We start from the raw sequence: 21,438 nt of genomic DNA, 5'->3' as shown, positions 1-21,438 counted from the left end.
TGCCTGGGCTGGATTTGAACTGTGATCCTCAAATCTCAGCTTCCTGAGTAGTTAGGATTACAAATGTGAGCCAACAGCACCTGGCTTTCTGGTCCTGCTTTTTGCTGGTTCTTTTGGAGATGGAGTTTCCTAAGCTTTTCTGCTCAGGCTGGCTTCAAACCATAATCCTCAGATCTCAGCCTCTCATTGGTACTCAGAAGGCCCTCATCTATTCTTGTTTCTTCTTCTCTGGAAGATTTGTGCCCTTTGCCAGCTTCTATTTTCCTTGTATCATTCCTTCGGTTAAAAAAATTGTGTATAGCTATGTGTCGTTCACCAGTGCCTATAGATCTATTCAAGAGGCAGAAGATTTGAGGATCAAAGTTCAAAGTCAGCTCAGGCAGGAAAGTCTATAAACTCTCATCTCCATTTAACCAGCAAAAAGCCAAAAGTGGCAGTGTAGATCAAGTGGTAGAGTGTCAGCATTGAGGGAAAAAGCTAAGGGCTAGTGCTCAGGCCCTGAGTTCAAACCCCAGTATCAGTACACCTCCCCAAGTATATATTAATTGTACAAATGGTTTTCATTAAGACACTTTCATACATGCATGTAACGTACTTTGATCAATTTACAATCTCCATTACTTTTTCTCCACCTCCCTTTTAAAACAAATTTAATGGGTTTCATTCTGTTTTCATATACACATAAAGTAAAACTACTTGAGTCACGTTTTTCTTTGGGCATTCTTTCTCATTTCACTCTCTCTCCTTAGAGAGCTCTACCAATTTCTGGTCATGTATGCAGCACCCATATAGCTGGTGTGTAGTAGATGCTTGAAGATACTTATTGAATTGCAGGTTTGTGAAACAAGTGTACAGGAATGGATTTGATGTGCTACAATATGCAAAGAAGCTGGATCTCAGCCCCAGTGCCCCCCAGGCTCTGGCCCCACCCACAAGGGCTAACACACATGATGGACAGGCCTGGAGCCTTTGGACTGAGGACTCCTCCTGCTGCTGACAAACTTGACTGACACTTCCCTCCACTTCATGGTGCTAACCCTCCCTAATCTCTACCCCAGTTTTGGACACTGATCCCTTTTATTGCCGAGAATTTGATGTTTCATAGCATTTTTAGAATTGTAGGGCTCTCTGGGCCCCAAACTGCCTGGGCCTTCTTCCTAGGACAGTAGGCGAAGGTCAGCTTAGAGGAGAATGCTTCTTTCTAATTGTTTTCCTCTGGCACTATCTCTAGGAAACTCTTTATTAACCTACTAGCGTGTGACCTTCCTCTACTGTCTTCTTGTCATCTGAGACACTGAATACTGAGTTCTGTGCCTCTCGGCCTCTTCAGCCTTCATGCTGCTGCCCTTGCCAAGCAGACCCCTCCCAGACTGCTCTTTCCTATAAGGTGTCTAAAAAGAGGAAGGGTCCTAGAGAACATGGGAGGGACTTCCTGATACCCACACTCAGGGCTGGCAGAATGGGCCTAGAGACCATTCTCTCTGGGTGTGCTCTTCATTTATGGAACCCTACCCCCTCCCATGCACTGAATGATGAATAAATTAGACAAGGTCCATTTGAGGGAATATTCTAGAGGAGGAAACCCCTGACAGACATGAACAGAGCACTAAATATGATATGTATGAAGAAAAATATTTTTATTCTGTGCATTTATAATATATACTTCTATATTTTTTACTTATATAAATACAATGCATGCACACATGTATAACATTTTACTTATAGAGGCATAAAAACAAAAATGTCATTAATATATATGTATATAATCATATAAATATAGTGATAAATGCTCAAAAGAAAATCAAACCTGGAGAGGAAAAGCAAGGCAGGATTGGGCGTGTGGTTTGGAACACAGGTGTGAGAGAAGCCCTTTCTGTGGATATAGTTTCTTACAGAGCTCACACGATATGGCTTGGCTAGGAGCACCTGAGGCTCAAGGTGGACTTGTTCTGTGAATTTGCATTTGGAGAACTAGGAAGGCTGGGCTATGGGTGTGGAGTGGTTCACTTGGGAAAATAAAGTTTAGCAGCTCCCTAAAGTCTTGCAGTCATGGTGGAACTTACACTTTTGAACTTTACACACATCTTCCCCTTTGAATAAAGTGAAAGTTGGGGATAAGAAAGAGAAACATTCAGGATGGCTTCTGTATACTTCACCCAATTACAGGATCCTTTACAGTTTCTCCATCTCTTTATTCCAGTCTTTGGAACCACAGGAAACTTCCTCTGTCTGGGGCTTGAACTCAGGGTCTGGGCATTATTCCTAAGCTTTTTTGCTTAACATTAGCGCTCTATCACTTGTCACAGCTTGCTTCCATTTTTGTTGTTGTTTTGAGTAATCCATTCAGATAAGAATCTCATGGCCCTACCTGCCTGAGCTGACTTTGAACCATGATTTTCAGGTTTTAGCCTTTTGAGTAGCTAGAATTATAGGCTTGAGCCACCAGCACGGGACAAAAATGTTCATTTTTGATGGACAGATCTTAACAATAAAACCGTCCCTTTTTTTCCTCTCTCTCTCTCCTGTCTCTACCTCTCTGCCTCTCATTTCCTGGGAGTGAATTAGAACAGTGTGGGTTTGGCCGATCAGATATAAGATTTGCTCTGCTGTCCCAGCAGCAGGGGTTCAGTCCACACTGGGCTGTCCGGGGAAGGGAGACAGCAGTGACCAATAGTCTCCAGTAGACTGGACTGTCACACTCAAAAGTTCATCCAACTCGAGTTCTCCTCGATGTAACTCAGGCCACACTGTTAGCCTTCATGGTTTCAGATTTGGTAGGACCTCCTCACTTCTCCCTCCTCTCTGCTCCTCAAAAAAGATCCCTGGCCTGGAGCCAGGAACTCACACCTGTAATCCTAGCTACTCTGGAAGCTGAGATCTGAGGAACAACCTATCCCGGGCAGTCCTCTCCAATTTATTTCCAACTGATCACCAAAAAAGCCAGAAGCGGATCTATGGTTCAAATGGTAGAGCGCTAGCCTTGAGCAAATAAATAAATAAATAAATAAATAATCCTGGGACAGTGACCAGGCCCCAAATTAAAGCCCCAGGATCAACACACACACTCCCTGCATTTCTCCTAAATTCTCAAGGTGCTTGTGATCCAGAACCCCACTTTGCCACCCCCCACACACTAGGTCCCTGGCATGGATCAACATTCTCCCGGGTTCTCGGGCCGCTTGCACTGAACTCTTGGGAACGTTACCTTCCTACCTTCTCTTACTCCAGTTGGGCCCTTTTCCCTACTCGGCTGCCCACCGAACCTCGCAGAGCCACGGATAGGCAGGTGTTCCCTCCTGGCCCCGGAGGATCAGGACACCACCGCTCACCCCACCTCCCGCACCCAGAGGTGGCTGCACTTCTTCTGGGGGCAGAGGAGCCTGGGGAAAGGCGAGGAGGTGGGGGAGCCCTTCGCGGAGTGTTCCCCCCGGCCCTCCCCCCCAGCCCATATTGCCCTCTGTCCCGCGCAGGGGACGCGCGCCGCATTGGCGCGCCTAGAGTGTTGCGTGCGCGCGCTGGCTGCTGGGCGGGGCGGGGCGGGGCGGGGCGGGGCGGCGCTCCGGGGGGCGCGGCGGAGCCAGCCGGGGCGGGGGCGCGGGGAGCAAGGTGCGCCGCGCCCCCGCCCCGCGTCGCCGCCAGTCCCTCCCTGCGCGGCCCGCGCCCCCGCCCACCTCCCCGCCCGGGACGCTTGCAGCCGCTTCCGTCCTCTCGCCTCGGCCGGTGTCCTCCGCCAGCCCCGCGTGGGAGGGCGATGGGTCAGCGCGGAAAAAGTGAATGAGGACGACGGCCGCCGCAGCCAGCGCCTCACTCGCCGGCCCGTGTACACCATGGAGGCGCCGCGCGCTTTGGCGGCCAAGCCCCCCAGCGGGTAAGCGGCAGGGAGGGCTCTGGCACCCGGAGGGGGCCGATACGCTGCGCCCGCCCCGCGCGCTGGGGCTGGGGGTGTCGGCCTCCGGCGTAGGGCTCGGCCCGCGCGCCCCGCGGGGTTGGGGTGGCGGCGGGGAGGGTGGTGCGCTTGAGTCGCCCGGGTCGTTGCTCAGGTAACCGAGTCGGCCAGGCCCGGGCGCACTCCCCGGTGTTTGTGTGTGGGAGCCCTTGTGGGGGCCCCCGCACGCACAGCCTCCACTCAGGCCCGAGGTCCCCCGCCAGCAGGGCTCGCGCTGCAGCTCCCGGGAGGCTGGCGGGGGTCAGGGCGGCCTCGATTCCGGCTGGTGGGAGTTCCAGAGCCCCGTCTCGGGCCTTGGTGGCCCGGTGCCCCTCTGCCACTTGAAGGGAAGCCCTGACTTCAAAGGCCGACTTAGCCCGGAGGTCTCAGTGCTGTGTGTGGAAGGCGCTGCCCTGAGGTTTTCGAGACAGCTGTTTCTGATTCCCGCGTTTCCATTCTGGGGTCTCCCCTAACAATGCCGTGGGCTCAGCATTAGGACCTGAACTCAAAGTGCAGATGGCCCTCGGGACCTGCATGTCAAGATTGCCGTTCCTGTCTTGGACGTTCCACTTGTGCCCAAACCTTTCCGGGTTTCTTTTTTCTGTTCCCACAACTAACGGTTAGGGATTCCAAGGCATATTTGGGATTGAACTTGAAGAAATACCAACTTCCCTGATACAGGACGAACAATCCCGCTAGTAACCAGGTCCGGAGCCAGGCTGCACCTTGCCCATGCATGCCCATCCCGAACGGCCAGGCCCGCCCCAAGGCAGCCCCTGTGGACTGAGGATCTCAGTGCATGGAGCCCGGACCTCCGACCTCTGGCTCTTCCCAGCAAATGTGTTGAGTATTGCCAATGGAATGAGTTGGGGTGGGCCCTGCACCTGCTCACCCAATGGCCCACTTTCCACTCCAGCAACTGGACTGTGGGAGGCAGCTTCAAGGACAGCAAATCTCTTTTCTTTTGCATTAGGTCCCACTGACTCACCCTGCCCTATGGCTGAGTGTCCTCAAAATGTGGAAAAGGTTTTTCATTTGACTTAAAAAAAAAAACAACCCAAAACGCTTCTGTAACCCCTCTTTTTTTTTTTTTAAAGCATTTTCATGTTAAAAAACGACCACCATCTCCCTTTAAATCCAGCAAAAAGTGAGCTCAGTTACTATCTCAAATAATATTGGAGTGGGGGAATATTAGAATTTATTTGTAGTGCACTTGAAGTTGTATAATTCCTTTAGAATAAATACTCCCCCAAAGGAAATAAATATGGGAAATCTTCATTTCATAACAATCGGGCATCCCCAAATAACCTATGGAATCAGGAAAAAGAATTGCATTTAAATCATTGGCTTTCATGGTTTATGAAACAAACATGTTTACAATTGAATTGTTTTGTCACTGTCACCTTAAAATAAACACAAGGGGAGCATTTCAGAGGCCAGTAAAACAGTGTCCCAGGAGTATCTGTAAAGAAGTCTAGTTAGAGAGCTGAAAATAATGCCTGCTGATGTGCCGCCAAGAGGTATACTTGGTTGCCTTTTCCCAAAATTGGGGAGCACCGACTGGCCTTCAAAAGGAACCACAAAGAGATAAAGGACTTTGCTTATGGATTTGATCACAAAGCTTGAAGTTATCGTTACTGACATTTGACTCTTTTACCCTCAAATTTACACTATCTGATTTGTTAGGATATCTTTGACCAAGAAGTGTAGACATACTGTTTTAACTTCTGTTACCCTGAGGTATTATTTACTATTCTTTAATACTTTAAAGAAGCATTCAGAAAATATCAGTGTGTTTTTAATTTTCTGAAGAGAATTACAAGCATAATAGTAAAATATTTTGTGTTGATATTTGAGGAAAGAAATGGCAGTGAGTTTTTTAACTTTAGGTAGTGTACTGCTTTCCTAGCCAAGGATAGATGGGGTTGTGAAATTTCTGGCTGTCATTTATTATTGGGGTAATTGAACTGTTGGCATATGGCTGAAATTATTGTTTCCTTTGTCCCTGGAGAATAGGCAGTATTTGCAATGTGCTTGAGAAGAAAGTTGTCTTCTATTCCATACTGCAAAGGTTGATTATAATAGTAGACTTTTCTAGCTATCTTTTCCCATGTGTCAATGAACAACTGCTGTGATGAATTTGCCGTTGTTTAAGTTGTGAGTCATCCTGGTTCTGGGTTCTCACCGGCTAGTTCTGGCACAATGTATTCAGAAGACCACATACAAAACAGGGCCTGAAGGACCTTTGTGTAAGATTACTGAAGAGGCAAATGGGCTGGAGAGTACGAATTCATCTAAGTTACTAGTAGATACTACTTACTTTGTTAAGAACACAAACACAAATTTTACTTCAATCAAGATCACATTTTTATTAGTAATTTCATTGAAATGATGACTTAGGATTTAAAAAATATCTGCATAAGTAGTTCTTTTGGAAAAGAGGAGGTATTTACAAATCAGACTTGTTGTTTAGGCAGTTTTAGAGCTTAAATTGACTAGTGTGAAATGTAATAGTTGACAGAATATTCTAGAACATAGATAAATGCCAATCACTTTTTGATGAGGTTTTAAGGCCATGCTGTGTCTGTTAAGTTAATTTATCTGTTCCATTGTTTGTGGCATTCTGTCAGTAGTTGTTGTGGAACTCTGGGCTGAATTTTGCATATGCATTCTATGAATAAGGGACAGAAGGTTTGGAATTTTTTAGGATGGCAGTTACTTGCTTCTTTCTTTGGAAGAAAGACATATGTGGAATAGGAAAGACTGTAGTGACAAAACAGCAGGTGAATTTGATCAAAACCTGTGTTCATATAGTTTGCTTATGGAAAAAATAATTTATCTTCACTTAGCTAAACCTATTACCTCTTTTCACAGATTTGTAATTAGTAAATTAATAGAACAAAACATAATTTGAAGAAAATAATTAAAATGGGTGAAGTTTTGTGTGCAACAAAACCTCATTATGTGACCCAGATTGGCCTTGAATTTATAATCCTCCTACCTTAGCCTCCCCCAGTGCTGGGATTACAGGTGTGTGTCACCATGCTTGGCTCAATATGATAATTTAAGCTATTCTTATCTTTCATCAGCCAACACAAATATCAGAGGCCTATACCTCTTGAGAGTAACCTGCACTAGCCATAATTGTATTTTGTATGAAGCCCTCATAAGTGTTTAGATATTAAATAAAGAGTATTAACTATAACTATAGAAGGGCATTTAGATTTCTGGGACAGTTTGCTTTTAAATAAATGATCCTACATTCTTTGAAATGAGAAACCTGTAGTAATTATGTTACATTAAAATTTACTAGTGAATTCTAGCTGTTTTATAGAGATGTTACTTATGAATTATTCCTTATTTTGGCAATTTATCGAAGAATGACAAGTTTAGGGACTAGGGATTTCTCAATGTGTATATCTAGGAACTTAAATTTTTTGTAGTTGTAAATTTTATTAGCAGGAGAAGTCTGACTTTTTCTCTTTCATACATTAACCCCATGCAGCATTTTTCTTGATTCTTTCTCAGTGGTTGTGAGGAAACATTGGGTGTAAGATATTTGTAGTGTTATTCCATCTGCCTCTGGTACTGAGTCTGAAGGCCCTCCTGGCCATGTCTCATGCCCTTCTCCCATTCATGGGGAGAATAGATTATTATTGGGTGGCAATGCAACTCAGGAGAGGTGACAGCACCTACATTTATACAGGTCTGCATTTGGTGTCCTCTTTAATTTGAGACCCGGGAAATGAAGTCATAACTGTGTGTACCCAATTACACATCCACAATTACTAAGAAAGCATTTATTATAAGATGTATTTGTACACCATAATGACTGGTTTAAAGTTACAAGCCTTTTGTGCTTTGTTATTACATTTATGAATTTTTTTAGTTGATTCAAAGTTTTTAAGAACTGAGCAGAAAAAAATGATATCAAAATAGTGGCTACATGGAAGATGTGCAAATGTGAAATAGCATGTGGTTATCATTTAGAATTCAACTAAGTGAATACATATACCAGTGAATTTGTATATATATCATGTCATGTTTTTCTACACCCTTTCCCCTCATCCACATTTAATCATGAGCCCTATGGATTTTATGTGTTGTTTAATTATAGTGATGAGTTCCATTTACCTTGTACTATAGCAACCCATATCTGATTATTACAGGACACAATGAAAACTTTTATTTATCTTTGTACATTTTCTTTGGTTAAAATGTGTTAAGCTATTTTCTGCTTATCATTTTTTTCATGTATGCTTAGTAGGGGGTTTGGTTGCTTTATATAAAGCTAACAATGCTAATTATACTGTGGGGGGGATGTGTGCACACACATGCTGGTAGTGTGGTATGAACTCAGGGCCTCATACTCTTGCTTGTTTTTTTCCTCAAGGCTAGCACTGTACCACTTGAGCCACAGCTCTACTTTTGGCTTTTTACTGATTATTGGAAATAAGCATCTTCCAGACTTTCCTGCCCAGATTGGCTTTGAACCTTTATTCTTGGATCTCAGCCTCCTGATTAGCTAAGCTTACATATGTGAGCCACTGGTGCCAGACTGGTGATTGCTTTTAAGAATAATAATGCTCCTAACTAGATTCCTGTGTGCTGTGGATGTTGGAATGACAAATAACAATGGGTCACCAACTATATATATATATATATATATATATATATATATATATATATTTCCTACTACAAGTAGAAAGACCATTCTTCATGAGTCTGTATAAGCTTCTCTAGAGAAAGATGGCTTATCCTCAGCTGGTAGAATCCTGAAGTTCTCAGATTTTACCACCATCTACCTAATCTCCTCATCTGGTATGAGTGCCTACTGGCCAGGATCCTATTGCTAATAAGCCAAATCCAACTAGAAAAAAATTCTCCAGTCAACGTTATTTCTATTAAAATAAGGAAAATCAAAAACTTTTAAAATCAAGTGTCAGACTACATGCGTCACAGATGCTTCCATGTAAATACTTTAGTGGATCCTAGTTCCACATCCACCAAAACTGGTGATGCTGTTTTGAGAGATTTCTATTGGTTTAGAGAAATCTGAGGTTCTTATTCATGGAAACAAATCTGTAGAGATACATCAGCTAATCAAGAGTACTGATTCTTTGAGTCTGGTGCCGGCAGTTGATATGAGTAATTCTAGCTTCTCAGGAGCCTGAGATCTGAGGATCATCGTTCATAGCCAGACCAGGCAGGAAATCTGTGACTCTATATCCAATTAACCAGCATAATGCTGAAAGTGGAGTTGTGGCTCAAATGGTAGACCACCAGCTTTGAGTGAAAAAGCTAATGGATAGTGCCCAGGCCCTGAGTTTTAGGCCCCAGGACCACACACACACACACACACACACACACACACACACACACACACACACACACACACATCTTCTTTATCTGCCCTTAACCCCTGTGCCTATCTAGTATCCACTGCCCAATAATCCAGGTGAAGAGCCCTCTCCTTAGGAGTCTAATACTTCCATCGCCTTCCAGACAGAGCATAGCAAGGGCATCTAAAGATGGGCACTTGGCATGGTAAGGGGATCTGGGTCCTTTTAGGCCAGAAAAGGCAAGATTCAGAATACCTTCTTCTTATTTGTTAATCCTATTTGACTTCGACTATCTCTTGTCAAAGACTGACAAGAAATGTTGAGTGGGAAGAACATGGGCTCAGGAATGAGAAGATAGGGGCCCTGGTGCCAATCAGGCAAGATTAAATTTACTCTTTGTGGTGAGGCCTGGGGTCTTCCTGATGTGGCTCCTGCTGGTAGATCCAGCTGCAAGTTGTCTAGTAACACTCTCTGCAGGGTAGTACATGCTCTGTCAGGGCTGTGCTACATAGGAGAGTGGCTAGTACAAGATGATTAACACACTTAACAAATGGCTGGTACAATGGCTCAGTACAAGATGGGGAGGAACTGAATTCTTCATCTGCTTTACTTTCAACCTAGGCTTTTCTCAGTTTCCCTGGACAACTGTAGTTCCTATCCCAGAACTCTGCCCGCTGCCTCCTCCTTCCCCTCCTACCCTGGGAAGCCTTTTTTATTTTCCTAGAATGGTTAGTCCATTTTTCAGGTTATAGTAGAACTTCCCTTCCAAGACCTCTAGAAGGATGACTAGCTTGCTGCCATCTGCCCCTCCTGTCATTATCATTAAGCTTTTCTCTATTACAATCCCTCCCTGGGAGCATGACTTTCTTCTGGCCTGTTCTCACATGGAATTCTGAGCTCTGGAAGGCATCCATTTTATTTGTTTTTCTATCATCTGTCCGAGGCATAGGGTGTACAGTTAGAATTCAGCAAGTGAAGTGAGCTCTACTTCTTGTCTTAGGGACTCACATTCTCTAAAATCATATGATTTAACCTCTTCCAGAATAAGATAGATTCCTGTTTCCAAAAATCGACTTTTTCTTAAATTGCCACTTAATCTTGTTTCTGCCAGACTCTATATAGAACAGACACATCAGCTGGCACTGCATTATATCTAACAGATAGGCTCTGACTCTGCCTGCCAGTGATAAGGCAGCCCTGTTCCTTACAAATGAGAGGCGTTGGATGCCTTATTTTGAGAGCCATAAAGTGATGATTTAAGAGGCAAAAAAGTCTTTCCCTCAGCTGGAATTCCATGTGGGTAGTCTAGACTAGCATCAGGGTGTGGAATTATCAGGGAGTTGGTTTTTTCTTCTGTTTTTTGGCCAGGGCTGCCTTCCTTATTAGCATTGCCTTGGGAATGGGGATGGATGGGGCACAAGCTCTTTGCTGTTCAGTGCAGGTTACATGTAGCTCTTCCCTCATGTCCTCTTATCCCACTTATAATTACAAGTCTCTCATTAAAGAGGGGCTTGAAGACCAGGGGAACAGAGCCAGCTGCCAGCATGATCTTATTTTCAACATGGTGAGGTCTAGGACGTACTCAGGAACAAATGAGTTGGAGGGAGGTAGCATGTACCATGGTCAGCTTGTGGTTCTTCTCTTCCTTCTGCTAGTGTCCTGAGAAGTCTCCAGCTGTCTTGGGAAAGTATGTTCCTAACAGTTTCTAGGCTCTCCTGAAAAAATATGCCCTTAATTTGTTCAGAAAGTAACACACAAGACATAATCCAGGCTCCATGGTGCAGCTGATAGATAGAGGTAATCTAATGTAAGCTGTTGGCAGCTGGCAGTTCTTTTGCTTGTCTCATATATATACACATACACATACATAAATATATATGTATAAATTGTATATATTATTTATAAATACATAATAAATTATGTTATATATAACATATATATGAAGATAGGTATAAATATAGATACAGATATAGATATTTGTGCCAGTACTGGGGCTTGCTTGAACTCAGGGCCTAGGCACTGTCCCTTAAAACTGACACTACCACTTAAGCCACTCTCACTTCTTGCCGTTAATTGGAGATAAGAGCCCCACAGATTTGACTGCCTGAGCTGGCTTCAGACTGTGATCCTTAGATCTCAGCCACCTAAGTAGGATTACAGACATGAGCCAATATCACCTGGCTTGGTAGCTGGCATTTCTAATAATAGTGTCCATGCCAGCTCTGAGCACAGACATGGTGTATACCTTCAGTCTTGCCCTGTGTCTACAGAGAAGACATTCCCATCCATGCATATGAGAGAGGAGTGACATTTAGACTGTCATCCCAAAGGCTTCCTGTCTGACACACTGAAGTGGTGGGTGGTGTGTTTTGCTTGTTACAGTGTCTCATACTCTTCTTTATTCAGGCCACATCTACTTGTTGATAGGGGGTGCCAACTTGGACAGATAGAGTAAGATGATTCCCCAGACCAACCATAGGGAAAGTCAGAGTCTCCTGCCTTCCTGCTTGGTGGCAGAGAGAGGCGGGGTGTGTGGGGGGGGGGACCTGGATTTGGACCACAATGACAAGGAGCATCTACAAAGCACAGGGTCTTGATTGCTCCTTGGGGCCTGAGTGTCAGAACTAGAAGAAGCAAAAGACCCAGTGCACTGACGTTGCAGTTATGTAAGTAGTTTGAGCAATTAAGTGGCTAACTAGCAAAATAAGGCTAAGGAAGTTGATGAGAAAACCAATGTTTGCTCATAGTCTTATTTTCTCATCTTCCCTTACTCGTGTGTGTGTGTGTGTGTGTGTGTGTGTGTGTGTGTGTGTGTGTGTGTGTGTTGGTATGAGGGGGTACATCCCATCACCTGGCAAAGCAAGAGATTCTTAAGCCCATTCTAGCAGTGCTTTTCCATACTTAATTATTCCAAAATTGTGTTAAAAAAATCTTGGGGGGCTGGGAATTTGGCCTAGTGGTAGAGTGCTTGCCTTGTATACATGAAGCCCTGAGTTCAATGCCAGAAGTGGCACTGTGGCTCAAGTGGTAGAGTGCTAGCCTTGAGCAAAAAGAAGCCAGGGACAGTGCTCAGGCCCTGAGTCCCAAGCCCCAAGGACTGGCAAAAAAAAAATCCTGGGGGTAGGGAGTGACAGTTCTGAAAATGTGTATACTTTTTTTTTGTAGGGGGTAATTAATATTTTAGTTTCTAAATATAGTTTTGTTGTCTAGAACCCTACTAATTAAGAGCAAAATGCACCAAACAAACTATTAGGTTGGAAAGAGACAGGTTGACTCTAGTCATAACCTCGACATTTGCCTCTGAAATAGGTCCTTGCCAAGAGTCCCCCATCCATCTGTCTGCTCTTCTGTCTTGCTGCCTATAATTACTGTGTTGACTTGGTTTTGGGTGGAAGGGAAGTGTTGTGCCTCCTACTTTGTGCCTAAGCCATTATTATGTCATGGTGATTACTGTCCTAACAAAAATCATGTTCATGGAGAATGCTTTGTAGGCCTGTTTTGACGTTTGCCAAATCATCTGATTTGATTAAAAAGTTTTAGTTGGACTAATGAAGCCTGAGAATTCCTTGTGCTATACAAACCATAAGTGGTTGTCTTTTACCAATTCAGGATATGTTTGTTTGTGCTAGTACTGAGGATTGGACTCAGAGCCTTGCAGTCTTACTTGGCCTTTTCAATCCAGGCTGGAGCCCTACCACTTGAGCTACAGTTGCACTCCTGGCCTTTGGTGGTTAATTGGAATTAGGAGCCTCACAGAGTTTTCTGACCTTACTGGCTTTGAGTTATGATCCTCATATCTCAATCCTCTGAGTAGCTACGAGTACAAGCATAAGTCACCAGCATCTGGCTCACTTTTAGATATATTTAATACTGAAAGAAAATGTATAGGATGAAATGAGTATGGGAATTTTACAGAAGTAAATGGATGCTAATTTGGAGATTGGCCTACCTCTATTTGGAGCATTTCTTTATTGTGATTTGTTTTTTATTTTACCATAGTGTTTTACCATTCTTTTTTGGAATGATTCTCTTTCTTCAGCTAGACATTTTTCTCAAAGGAGAAAACAAAAGCAGGCCTCTGGAAGGCCTTGCCTTCTGCCCTTTAGTCATTTGGGGCAATACTTCCTTCTGGCTGACAGCAAGGTATAGCTTGGCCGGTTGGGGTGGCTTGACCAGGCTCAGGGAAACCTTCACAATGACTGATCTCTCTCATGAATCTTCCATCTAGATTCCAGTGTCCAGCTCCTCATCTCCAGGTTTTCTCATGGACCCAAGTAGAAGAGAAAGCTTAGTTTCCTGGGTTCCCTTTGCCAGAGCCTCTGCTGGCTTCTTGCAGGGTAGTTGATGACATTTCTTTCATTTCTGAGCCACTCTACTTTCTCAGCAGCATTTTGCTTCTGAAGCAGTGTGCTTATGAGCATCATTGTGATTCCTTCCTTGTCCTCGAGTCTTCTTGTGTCACCTGCTTGTCATAATACTAGGGCATTTCTAGTTGCATAAGTAAATATGTGGTGTGTGGCAGGAAAGTTCCATACCCAGCAGTTGTGCATAGGAAAAGCATTTATGAATTAATAGGAGCAGTCAAATCTAGACTCTCCCACCCCTCCAGCAACCAGTTGTGCCTTGATCCTAGCTTATGAATTAATAAACACTGAAAAGCCTCCTCTTTGTACTGGATGTGATTCAGCTCACTGTGTCTGTCCTGATATATTTAATGAAAGCACAGAGCTCTTGTTTTGCTCAGTAAATGAGCTTCCTTCAAAGTAGAAGCTTTGCAGAACCCTAATTCACTAATTTACTAATTGCATTTTCTTAGGTTAGTATTAGGTACTTCAGACTGAGGTGTGATTCATGGATGAGCTGGGTGATTCTTTTATCTGCCCCTTCCCGATGGGGTCATGGACTCCATTGATAGGGTTTTGGTTGGTATTTGTGGGGTCTTTTAAGGGCTGATGTTCTTTTTTTTTTTTTTTTTGGCCAGTCCTGGGCCTTGGACTCAGGGCCTGAGCACTGTCCCTGGCTTCTTCCCACTCAAGGCTAGCACCCTGCCACCTGAGCCACAGCGCCCCTTCTGGCCGTTTTCCATATATGTGGTGCTGGGGAATCGAACCGAGAGCTTCATGTGTAGGAGGCAAGTGCTCTTGCCACTAGGCCATATTCCCAGCCCCGGCTGATGTTCTTTTGCAAGGACTTGTTGGAGCAGGGAGAGGAAGGGCCTTGTGGCGGTGAAAAGCCTAACGAGCCTGATGATAGCTGGTTGCCCAGAAAAAGAATTTTAGTTCAACCTAAAATAAAAGTAAATGGAATGTAAGTTTTATTGTTAATCTAAAGAGGTACAGCTCTTAAGAACACTTCAGAAGTACTTGGTGGATTATGATCTTGATGTTGCTTGTTCTCCTTGGGTGCACTGATCTTTATTTGTATTACTTAGCTTCCCATTACTGTGATAAAATGCCTGTGGTGATCATCTTATGAGGAAGAAAGGTTTATTTTTGGTTCATAATGTCCCTTTTTCCCTTCCTTCTTTACTGGGGTTTGAACTTAGAGCCTTTTGCTGGCTAGGCAAGTGCTCTACCTCTTTAGCCAAACCTTCTGCCTTTAGGTTTAGGGTTTTGGTGGTGGGTTTTTGTTTTTTTTTTTTGCTTTAAGTTATTCAGATATTTTTAGGTCTGTGCTTGATCTAGCCTAGGACTATAATCCTGTTTCCTCCTCCCATGTAGCTGGATTGACAGGTTTGAACTACTACTTTGTCCAGCTTATTCTCTGAGACAGGGTCACAGTGACATTTCTGCCCCCTCTCACTTCCCCCATCTGGCTGGCTCCAGACCAGGAAGCTCCTGCCCTGCCTTCTAAGTAGCTTGGATTATAGGTGTGTACTGTTATAGTCAGTTTAAAATGTTTTCTTGAAGGTGTCTTTTCGTTTTCTGAGTTCAAAATGATGCTGGATTCTTATATCAAGATGAGAATTTACCCAAGGAATTTAGTGTGAAGTAATGGATGGCTTGCCTTTAAACGGCACTGGGCTTTAATAACGCCTGTGAGGCAGGGTGGAGGATGTTTATAATGTAGACTCTTCCTTGCCATGAAAACATGTTTTCATTTGTTTTAAACATGTGAAATTTGTTGTTGTTGTTGTTGGTGGTGGTGTGTGTGTATGTGTGTGTGTGCGTGTGCGCACAAGTGTGCGCCTATATTGGGACTTGAACTCAGAGCCTTGCAGTTTCACTTGGCTTATTTTTTATCAAGGTGAGCACTTGGGCCATAGTTCTACTTCTGGGGTTTGGTGGTTGTTTGAAAACAAGAGTCCCACGGACTTTTCTGCCCAGGTAGATTTGAATCTCGTCAGATCTCAGCCTCCTGAGTAGCTTGTATTACTGGCATGAGCCATTAGGCTCCTCTGCTAAGTTTTTTAGAAAGAATCTTTACAAGGTTTTATTTGTATCCTTCTCTCCTTTGTCAGAGGGATTTGGGAAGGCAGCCCTTGCTCCACAGGAAGCTGCTGACACTGACACGGGGGATAAGGGGCAGGAACAGGGGCCTTGCTCCAGTGGCACATGTGGTTTGTGGCTCCTCAGTCACTTCTGTGGTGAGAGTGTGGTCTATGGAACATGGGGTGGGAAGGCAAATATATTCTTGCCCTTGAGAGCTGTGTCACGGGGAGGAGTTGGCTGGCCTCCTTGTCCCTCCTAAGGGCACTTACTTCGATTACAAAGATTATGAGATAATTAGATCAGGAGCAAAAGAATCACGTAGCATGCCTCATACACAGTAGTTTCCTATTGTAGTTTTTCTCCCAACAACCCATCAGTCTGGATGAGGAATGTATAACCGGCATGAAGAATAGCAGTAGGCATTAATAAAGAACCATATTTCAGGGCTGGGAATATGGTCTTGTGGCAAGAGTGTTCGCCTCGTATACATGAAGCCCTGGATTCGATTCCCCAGCACCACATTTATAGGAAATGGCCAGAAGTGGCACTGTGGCTCAAGTGGCAGAGTGCTAGCTAGCCTTGAGCAAAAAGAAGCCAGGGACAGTGCTCAGGCCCTGAGTCCAAGCCCCAGACTGGCAAAAAAAAAAAAAAAAAAAAAACCCCAAAAAACAAAAAGAACCATATTTCATATTCATAAATTGCTTTGGGGCAGATGTTGTAGACACAGCTTTGGGAGGGAGCGAGGTTGTGTGTGAGAGAGGTTGTAATAGGACTGAGGGAGTTGTTAGTGATTGGCTGTGGGAGCACCTTGTGCCATCTCAACAAATGCCATTTCTGATCAGCTTCCGCATTGCGGTCGTTTGTTTCCATTCTAGCAGATGTCAAGGCTCAGGAGGACCAGAGCTCCTCTCCTCTGTGATAGATGTGTGGGCCCTTCTTACCGAGTTACTCTCAAGTTGCCCTGAGACTCTATTGGGTCTCAAGGACCAAGCATCTTCCCTCTGAACCCCCAGGTACCTGTCTGCCATCTTTTACCCACTAAAATAAGTACAAAAATAAACCTCAATTTGGTTTGGACACAAATATAGTCAGCCATCTTGTCAGATCTGTCCTTTTTGTTGTTTTGCTTTACTTTTCTGTGAATAGTCTGTAGACCACAGGAAAAAAAAATACACCCAGACCCAAACAAGAACAAAAAAATGAAAACAAGAGATGATTTCCTTAAATGTTACTGTCTGGATGTTAGATCAAAACACTGATTTTGACAACAAAGAAAAAAAAGCCCTAAAACCTTAAAAAAAAAAAAAAGCAAAACACTGAACAAATCTGTAGATTTTCTTGGGAACGGTATAAAAGAAGGATCTAAACAGAGAGGATCCGGGCATTTGTGTATTCTGTGTTTGGAGGTGAAGCAGCAGATTAGCTGAGGTAGATATTTTTATGTCACATCTATGAGAGATTAAAAAGTTGGCCTGCCTATGTTTCTGAGGCTCCTCTGCCCAGGAGGGAGTAAAACTCCCCCCCCCCCCCCAAGCCACCACATCTTGGACATGAAAGTCTACTAGCATGGTGACTTGATAGCTGGTTTTTGGATGAAGGGTTTTCCTTGTTACACTCAGCTGTGTTTTATGTCACAGCGTGTGTAAAAGGGAAGAACCCATTATACAATATCTTTCATCCCTACAAGTGACTCTAAGAAGCATTTAACCTGAAACTATGTTAAACTGTTTTCACTTTCTAAGGGAGGTGTGGGAAACATCAGTTCCTGGCTGTATTTGAAGACATTCTCATTTGTGAATTTCAGGTCTGTATGACAGTAATGGAAATAATCTCTTACTTCAAGAATGCAAGCCCTGTGAGTGGCCTGTTCCTGTCATAGTTTTAGCATTACGTTGAACCAGTAATTTCACACATGCCAAGAAAATGAGTCTCAACTGCCTGGCAGGAGATTGCCTGTCATATGTTATGACAACTGTGTTTGATGGCCTATGTAATGTCTTCTTCTCAAACAGTAGTAAAATGGTAGTGCTCATTCATGATCAAGCTGTGAAGCAGACAGGTCACCAGAATTGTTTGTACTTTGGGGAAAAACTATCAATGCACCTGGATCATATAATACAACAATTCAGAGGTGTCATCCTAGATTTCATGTGTTGGAAACTTACATGCTGATGGCATTTGGAGGGAATTGAGATTCAATAAACTCACAGGAGTGGGGACCCTCAGGATGCCATTATTGACACCATAAGAAGATAATAGGACCCAAGCTGGCACTCTCACTCTGTCTCCATCAGCTGCTCTCCTTCATATTGAGATGTAGGCAGTAAGGCTCTCAGCAAATGCTGGGTCTGTGACCTTGGACTTCTCAGCTGCCAGAGATATTGAGCTAATTGAACCTCTATTCTTTGTAAATTAACAGTCTGTTGATGCTTCGTGACAGCATTAGAAAATGGACTAGGACAGTTATCTTAGAGTTTCTCATCCTGGTAAACTGCTAGGAACTGGCTTTTTGTTCATGTGATTATCTCTACCATGTTTCTTATGCCCAAGGGAGGGGTGAGGCCAAAGTTTGGTTCTTGTTAATGAAGTGAGAGTAGATAGATCTTCCACGAGCACCTCTTAGCACAGAATGAAACTGCAGAGATGGTCAGCCACTGTCCTCAGAGAGGACACAGAAACAGTGATGACCAGGTAAAGTGACAGAAGGAAAGCCCTGACTACACTGTTCAGGAGTTCAACTCTTTGAAGCTGGGAGGCAAGGTAAGCCTTGTAGAGTCTGTTCTGGGGGACAGCATGTGGCTTAGGTGCCATGATGCATATCTTAGGGCTGAGTTGCCATGGGTTGGGAGTACAGGCAATACTTCACCCTGAAGAACTGTGGACTAGGGAGAGGTTTTTGAGCAGAAGAATATGGTACTAGTAGACAAAGCTTGCTCTGAGCATATTTCAAGAAAGGAAGAGAAGGTAAGACCTAACTGGGACAATTGAGGTAGCAGTGATCCTTTCCTGAAAGATAGGGGTTTGGTCTTGTGATCCCATCCTGAATGAGCAGGAATAGAGTTACAACAGGGAAGGTCTAGAACTATGGTGGGAAGACCATAAGTGGGGTCCATTATAGCTTGGGGGGTGGAGAGGAAAGGGGCCTGGAGGTTCATTCACTTACTTGTTGGTAGATGGTGTGATGTGTACTAACAAGAGATGTATCAGACATGGCCATCCTCTAAGACCGTCCATCTCCTCCAGGCCAGAAAAGGAGGACTATGAATATGAATAGCCAGGGTTTCAGGAGAGTTCCAGCAACAGGGAAAGAGAGAGAGGGGGGAGACCTAGGTCTAGGCCTCCTAACAGCAACCAGTCTGTGATCATTGATGAGGACAGGCACAGTCTAATATCCTTATACATGATCCCAATTTATTCCTTGCTGTGACCTGTGGGTGTATTCTAGGACACTTCCCATTTTAAAATGAGAACTGTGGGGTAGAAGATAATGTCATTCTTTATGGCCGAATAATGCTATTGTGTATATGTACCACAGTTTCTTGATCCACTCATCAGGTGTAGGGAATCTGGCTTTTTTCCATGAACATGATTTGTTACGTTCCTCTATTATATCCTGACTGCATTCCTTCCAGCAAATGCCCAAGATTGGTATTGCAAGATCATCAAGTAGTTCTATTTTTAGTTTTTTAAATCTCCATATTAATGTCCATAGGGTTTGCACTAGTTTACCTTCCCACCAGAAATGTATTCGGGTTCCCCTCCCCTCCATTCTTGCCAACATCTTGTTGACAGCCATACTGACTTGAAGTGAGGTGGAATCTCAGTGTCATTTTGATTTGCATTTTCTATGTGACCAATGGTGTTGACCATTTCTTCATGTATTGGCCATTTGTATTATTGCTTTTGAGAATTGTCTGTCAATTCATTTTCCCATTTGCTAACTGTGTTATTGATATGTAAGGTGAGATTGAAAGGGGGTTAGTTTTTTGAGCTCTCAGTGTATTCTAGCTACTAGACTGTCCACCTGAAACTTTGGTAGGATTTGAATGTTTCCATGAAACCCAAGAATATCCTTAGTCTTGTGAGCTAGAAAAGGCCACTGAAGCAATGAATACTTTCCATGGGTTTCATCAGTCATCCTTCTATGCCAGTAGGCTTGTGTGAGGTTCCATTATGGTCCTCATTTTGGAGATGAACACATTGAATCTAGAGATGAAGCAGCTGGTTCAGGGTGGCAGAGCTCATACCAATCCACAAATATTGTTTATGGTTTCCTTCATAGGCACCATTTCTGTTGCTAATAGGAAATGTCCTTCTCTGAGCAGAACTGCCAGCTTCCTCCAGATCCAGAGCCACAACCCATCCTCATTAGCATTGCTTGAGACAAGCCACAGGTCAGTCCCCCTGCATCCAGTTTGAAACTTGGGACATTAGGAAGCAGGAGGGACAGACAAAAGAAGAGAAACAGCACCTGGATCGCTCTCTGCACTGCTGATTTTCTCCTTTTCTCTTCCATGGCAGTGCTTGAAGGGAAGGATTTGTGAGTTCTTTGGATTATAATGCTTCCTTAACAGCCAACTCCACGGCTCCCAGGCAACAGGCAGTGGGCCATGCTGCATGTGACCTTCCCCAGCAGCCTCACTGCATTCCTTTGTGTCTTAAGAAAGCCCAGCCCTGTGTGTGCCTGCGTGCATGCATGTGCACATGTACATGTGCACTTGTGCATGTTTGTGGAAGGCTGTGGAAGCTCATCTTTGGGAAAGTATACCACATCAACTGCTTGAATTTGGGGCAGAGCAGAGCAAGGCTGCTCGCTCATCAGCATTGTCAGTCTTTAGCTTTCCTGGCCGGTACTGTTGGTACCTTAGGATAAAGCTGTTCAGATAGAGTTTCCTGATTCCATGAACACTTGTAGTGGTGACAATCTGGGATAGTATGTAAATCCAAGATGGCTCCCCCTACCCCCGCCTCCTGTGTTCCACTCCAATATGGCTTGTTTACAGTTGTGGATAACCTAGCATCTTATTGGCTGTTCAGAATGTGATTTGTCTATGTTGATTCTGAGGTCCTTACTGTATCTGCTGAAGCAAGTTAAGATTATAGTATCTGGTCACTACAGGATCTGTTTAATGATATTTTTCACATTTCATTTCAGTTTTACAAGCTCTTGAGTCTGAAGATGGGAGGCTCATTCTCTGCTTTCCTTCTGCTCTGGTGCTGAGACCCATGGTACCTTGGGGCTGGCCCTGTGTAGCTGAGCCTATGTGTGTTGGTAGCTGGAGCTCAGTCATGATGCCTTTCCATGCTCCTACACAGGCAGCAAGCTGCACAGTTAACCCACAAAACACAGCCTGGTAATGGAGGTGAATGGTTTAGACAATGCTGTAGGTAGTAGCTATCTATTGCCATGTATCAAATCATTCTAAAATTAAGTGCTTGTAGTCTGACTGACTTTCTCAAATGGTTCTGATGCAGGCTTCCTAATGAGGTGGCATGATAACCTTTTCTGGCCCTGAACTGTGATCCTCCTCCTCTTAGCCTCTCAAGTAGCTATTATTATAGGCTAAGAAATGTCAGCGTTCTGTTTTTGTTTGATTTTCTTGTGCTGGTCCTGGGGCTTGAACTTAGGCCCAGGTTGCTATCCCTGAGCTTTTGTCCTCATGGCCACTTTGAGCTACAGCTCCATTTCTGGCTTTTTAGTAGTTAATTGGAGATCACAGTCTCATGGACTTTCCTGCCT

General features: G+C 44.0%; 1 protein-coding gene across 7 annotated transcripts in view; it reads left to right on the top strand.

The window, feature by feature from the left end:
* Positions 1 to 3,616: 3,616 nt before the first annotated feature.
* Cobl (cordon-bleu WH2 repeat protein) overlaps positions 3,617 to 21,438 on the top strand; it is a 224,887-nt gene continuing 207,065 nt past the window's right edge. For 5 of the 7 annotated variants that reach the window (XM_048339583.1, XM_048339580.1, XM_048339582.1 and 2 more), the window contains exon 1: positions 3,618 to 3,868. In XM_048339583.1, the coding sequence (XP_048195540.1) occupies positions 3,828 to 3,868 (41 nt within the window). In that variant the 5' untranslated portion in view covers positions 3,618 to 3,827. Of the gene's footprint in view, positions 3,869 to 21,438 lie in introns of all 7 variants that reach the window. The other 2 variants (XM_048339579.1, XM_048339577.1) reach the window with 1 other exon arrangement.

Source organism: Perognathus longimembris, chromosome 2 (assembly GCF_023159225.1).
Source record: "Perognathus longimembris pacificus isolate PPM17 chromosome 2, ASM2315922v1, whole genome shotgun sequence".
Classification (NCBI taxonomy): domain Eukaryota; kingdom Metazoa; phylum Chordata; class Mammalia; order Rodentia; family Heteromyidae; genus Perognathus; species Perognathus longimembris.
The sequence above is the reverse complement of the archived record's forward strand: the minus strand, read 5'-3'. Positions and strand labels throughout refer to the sequence as shown.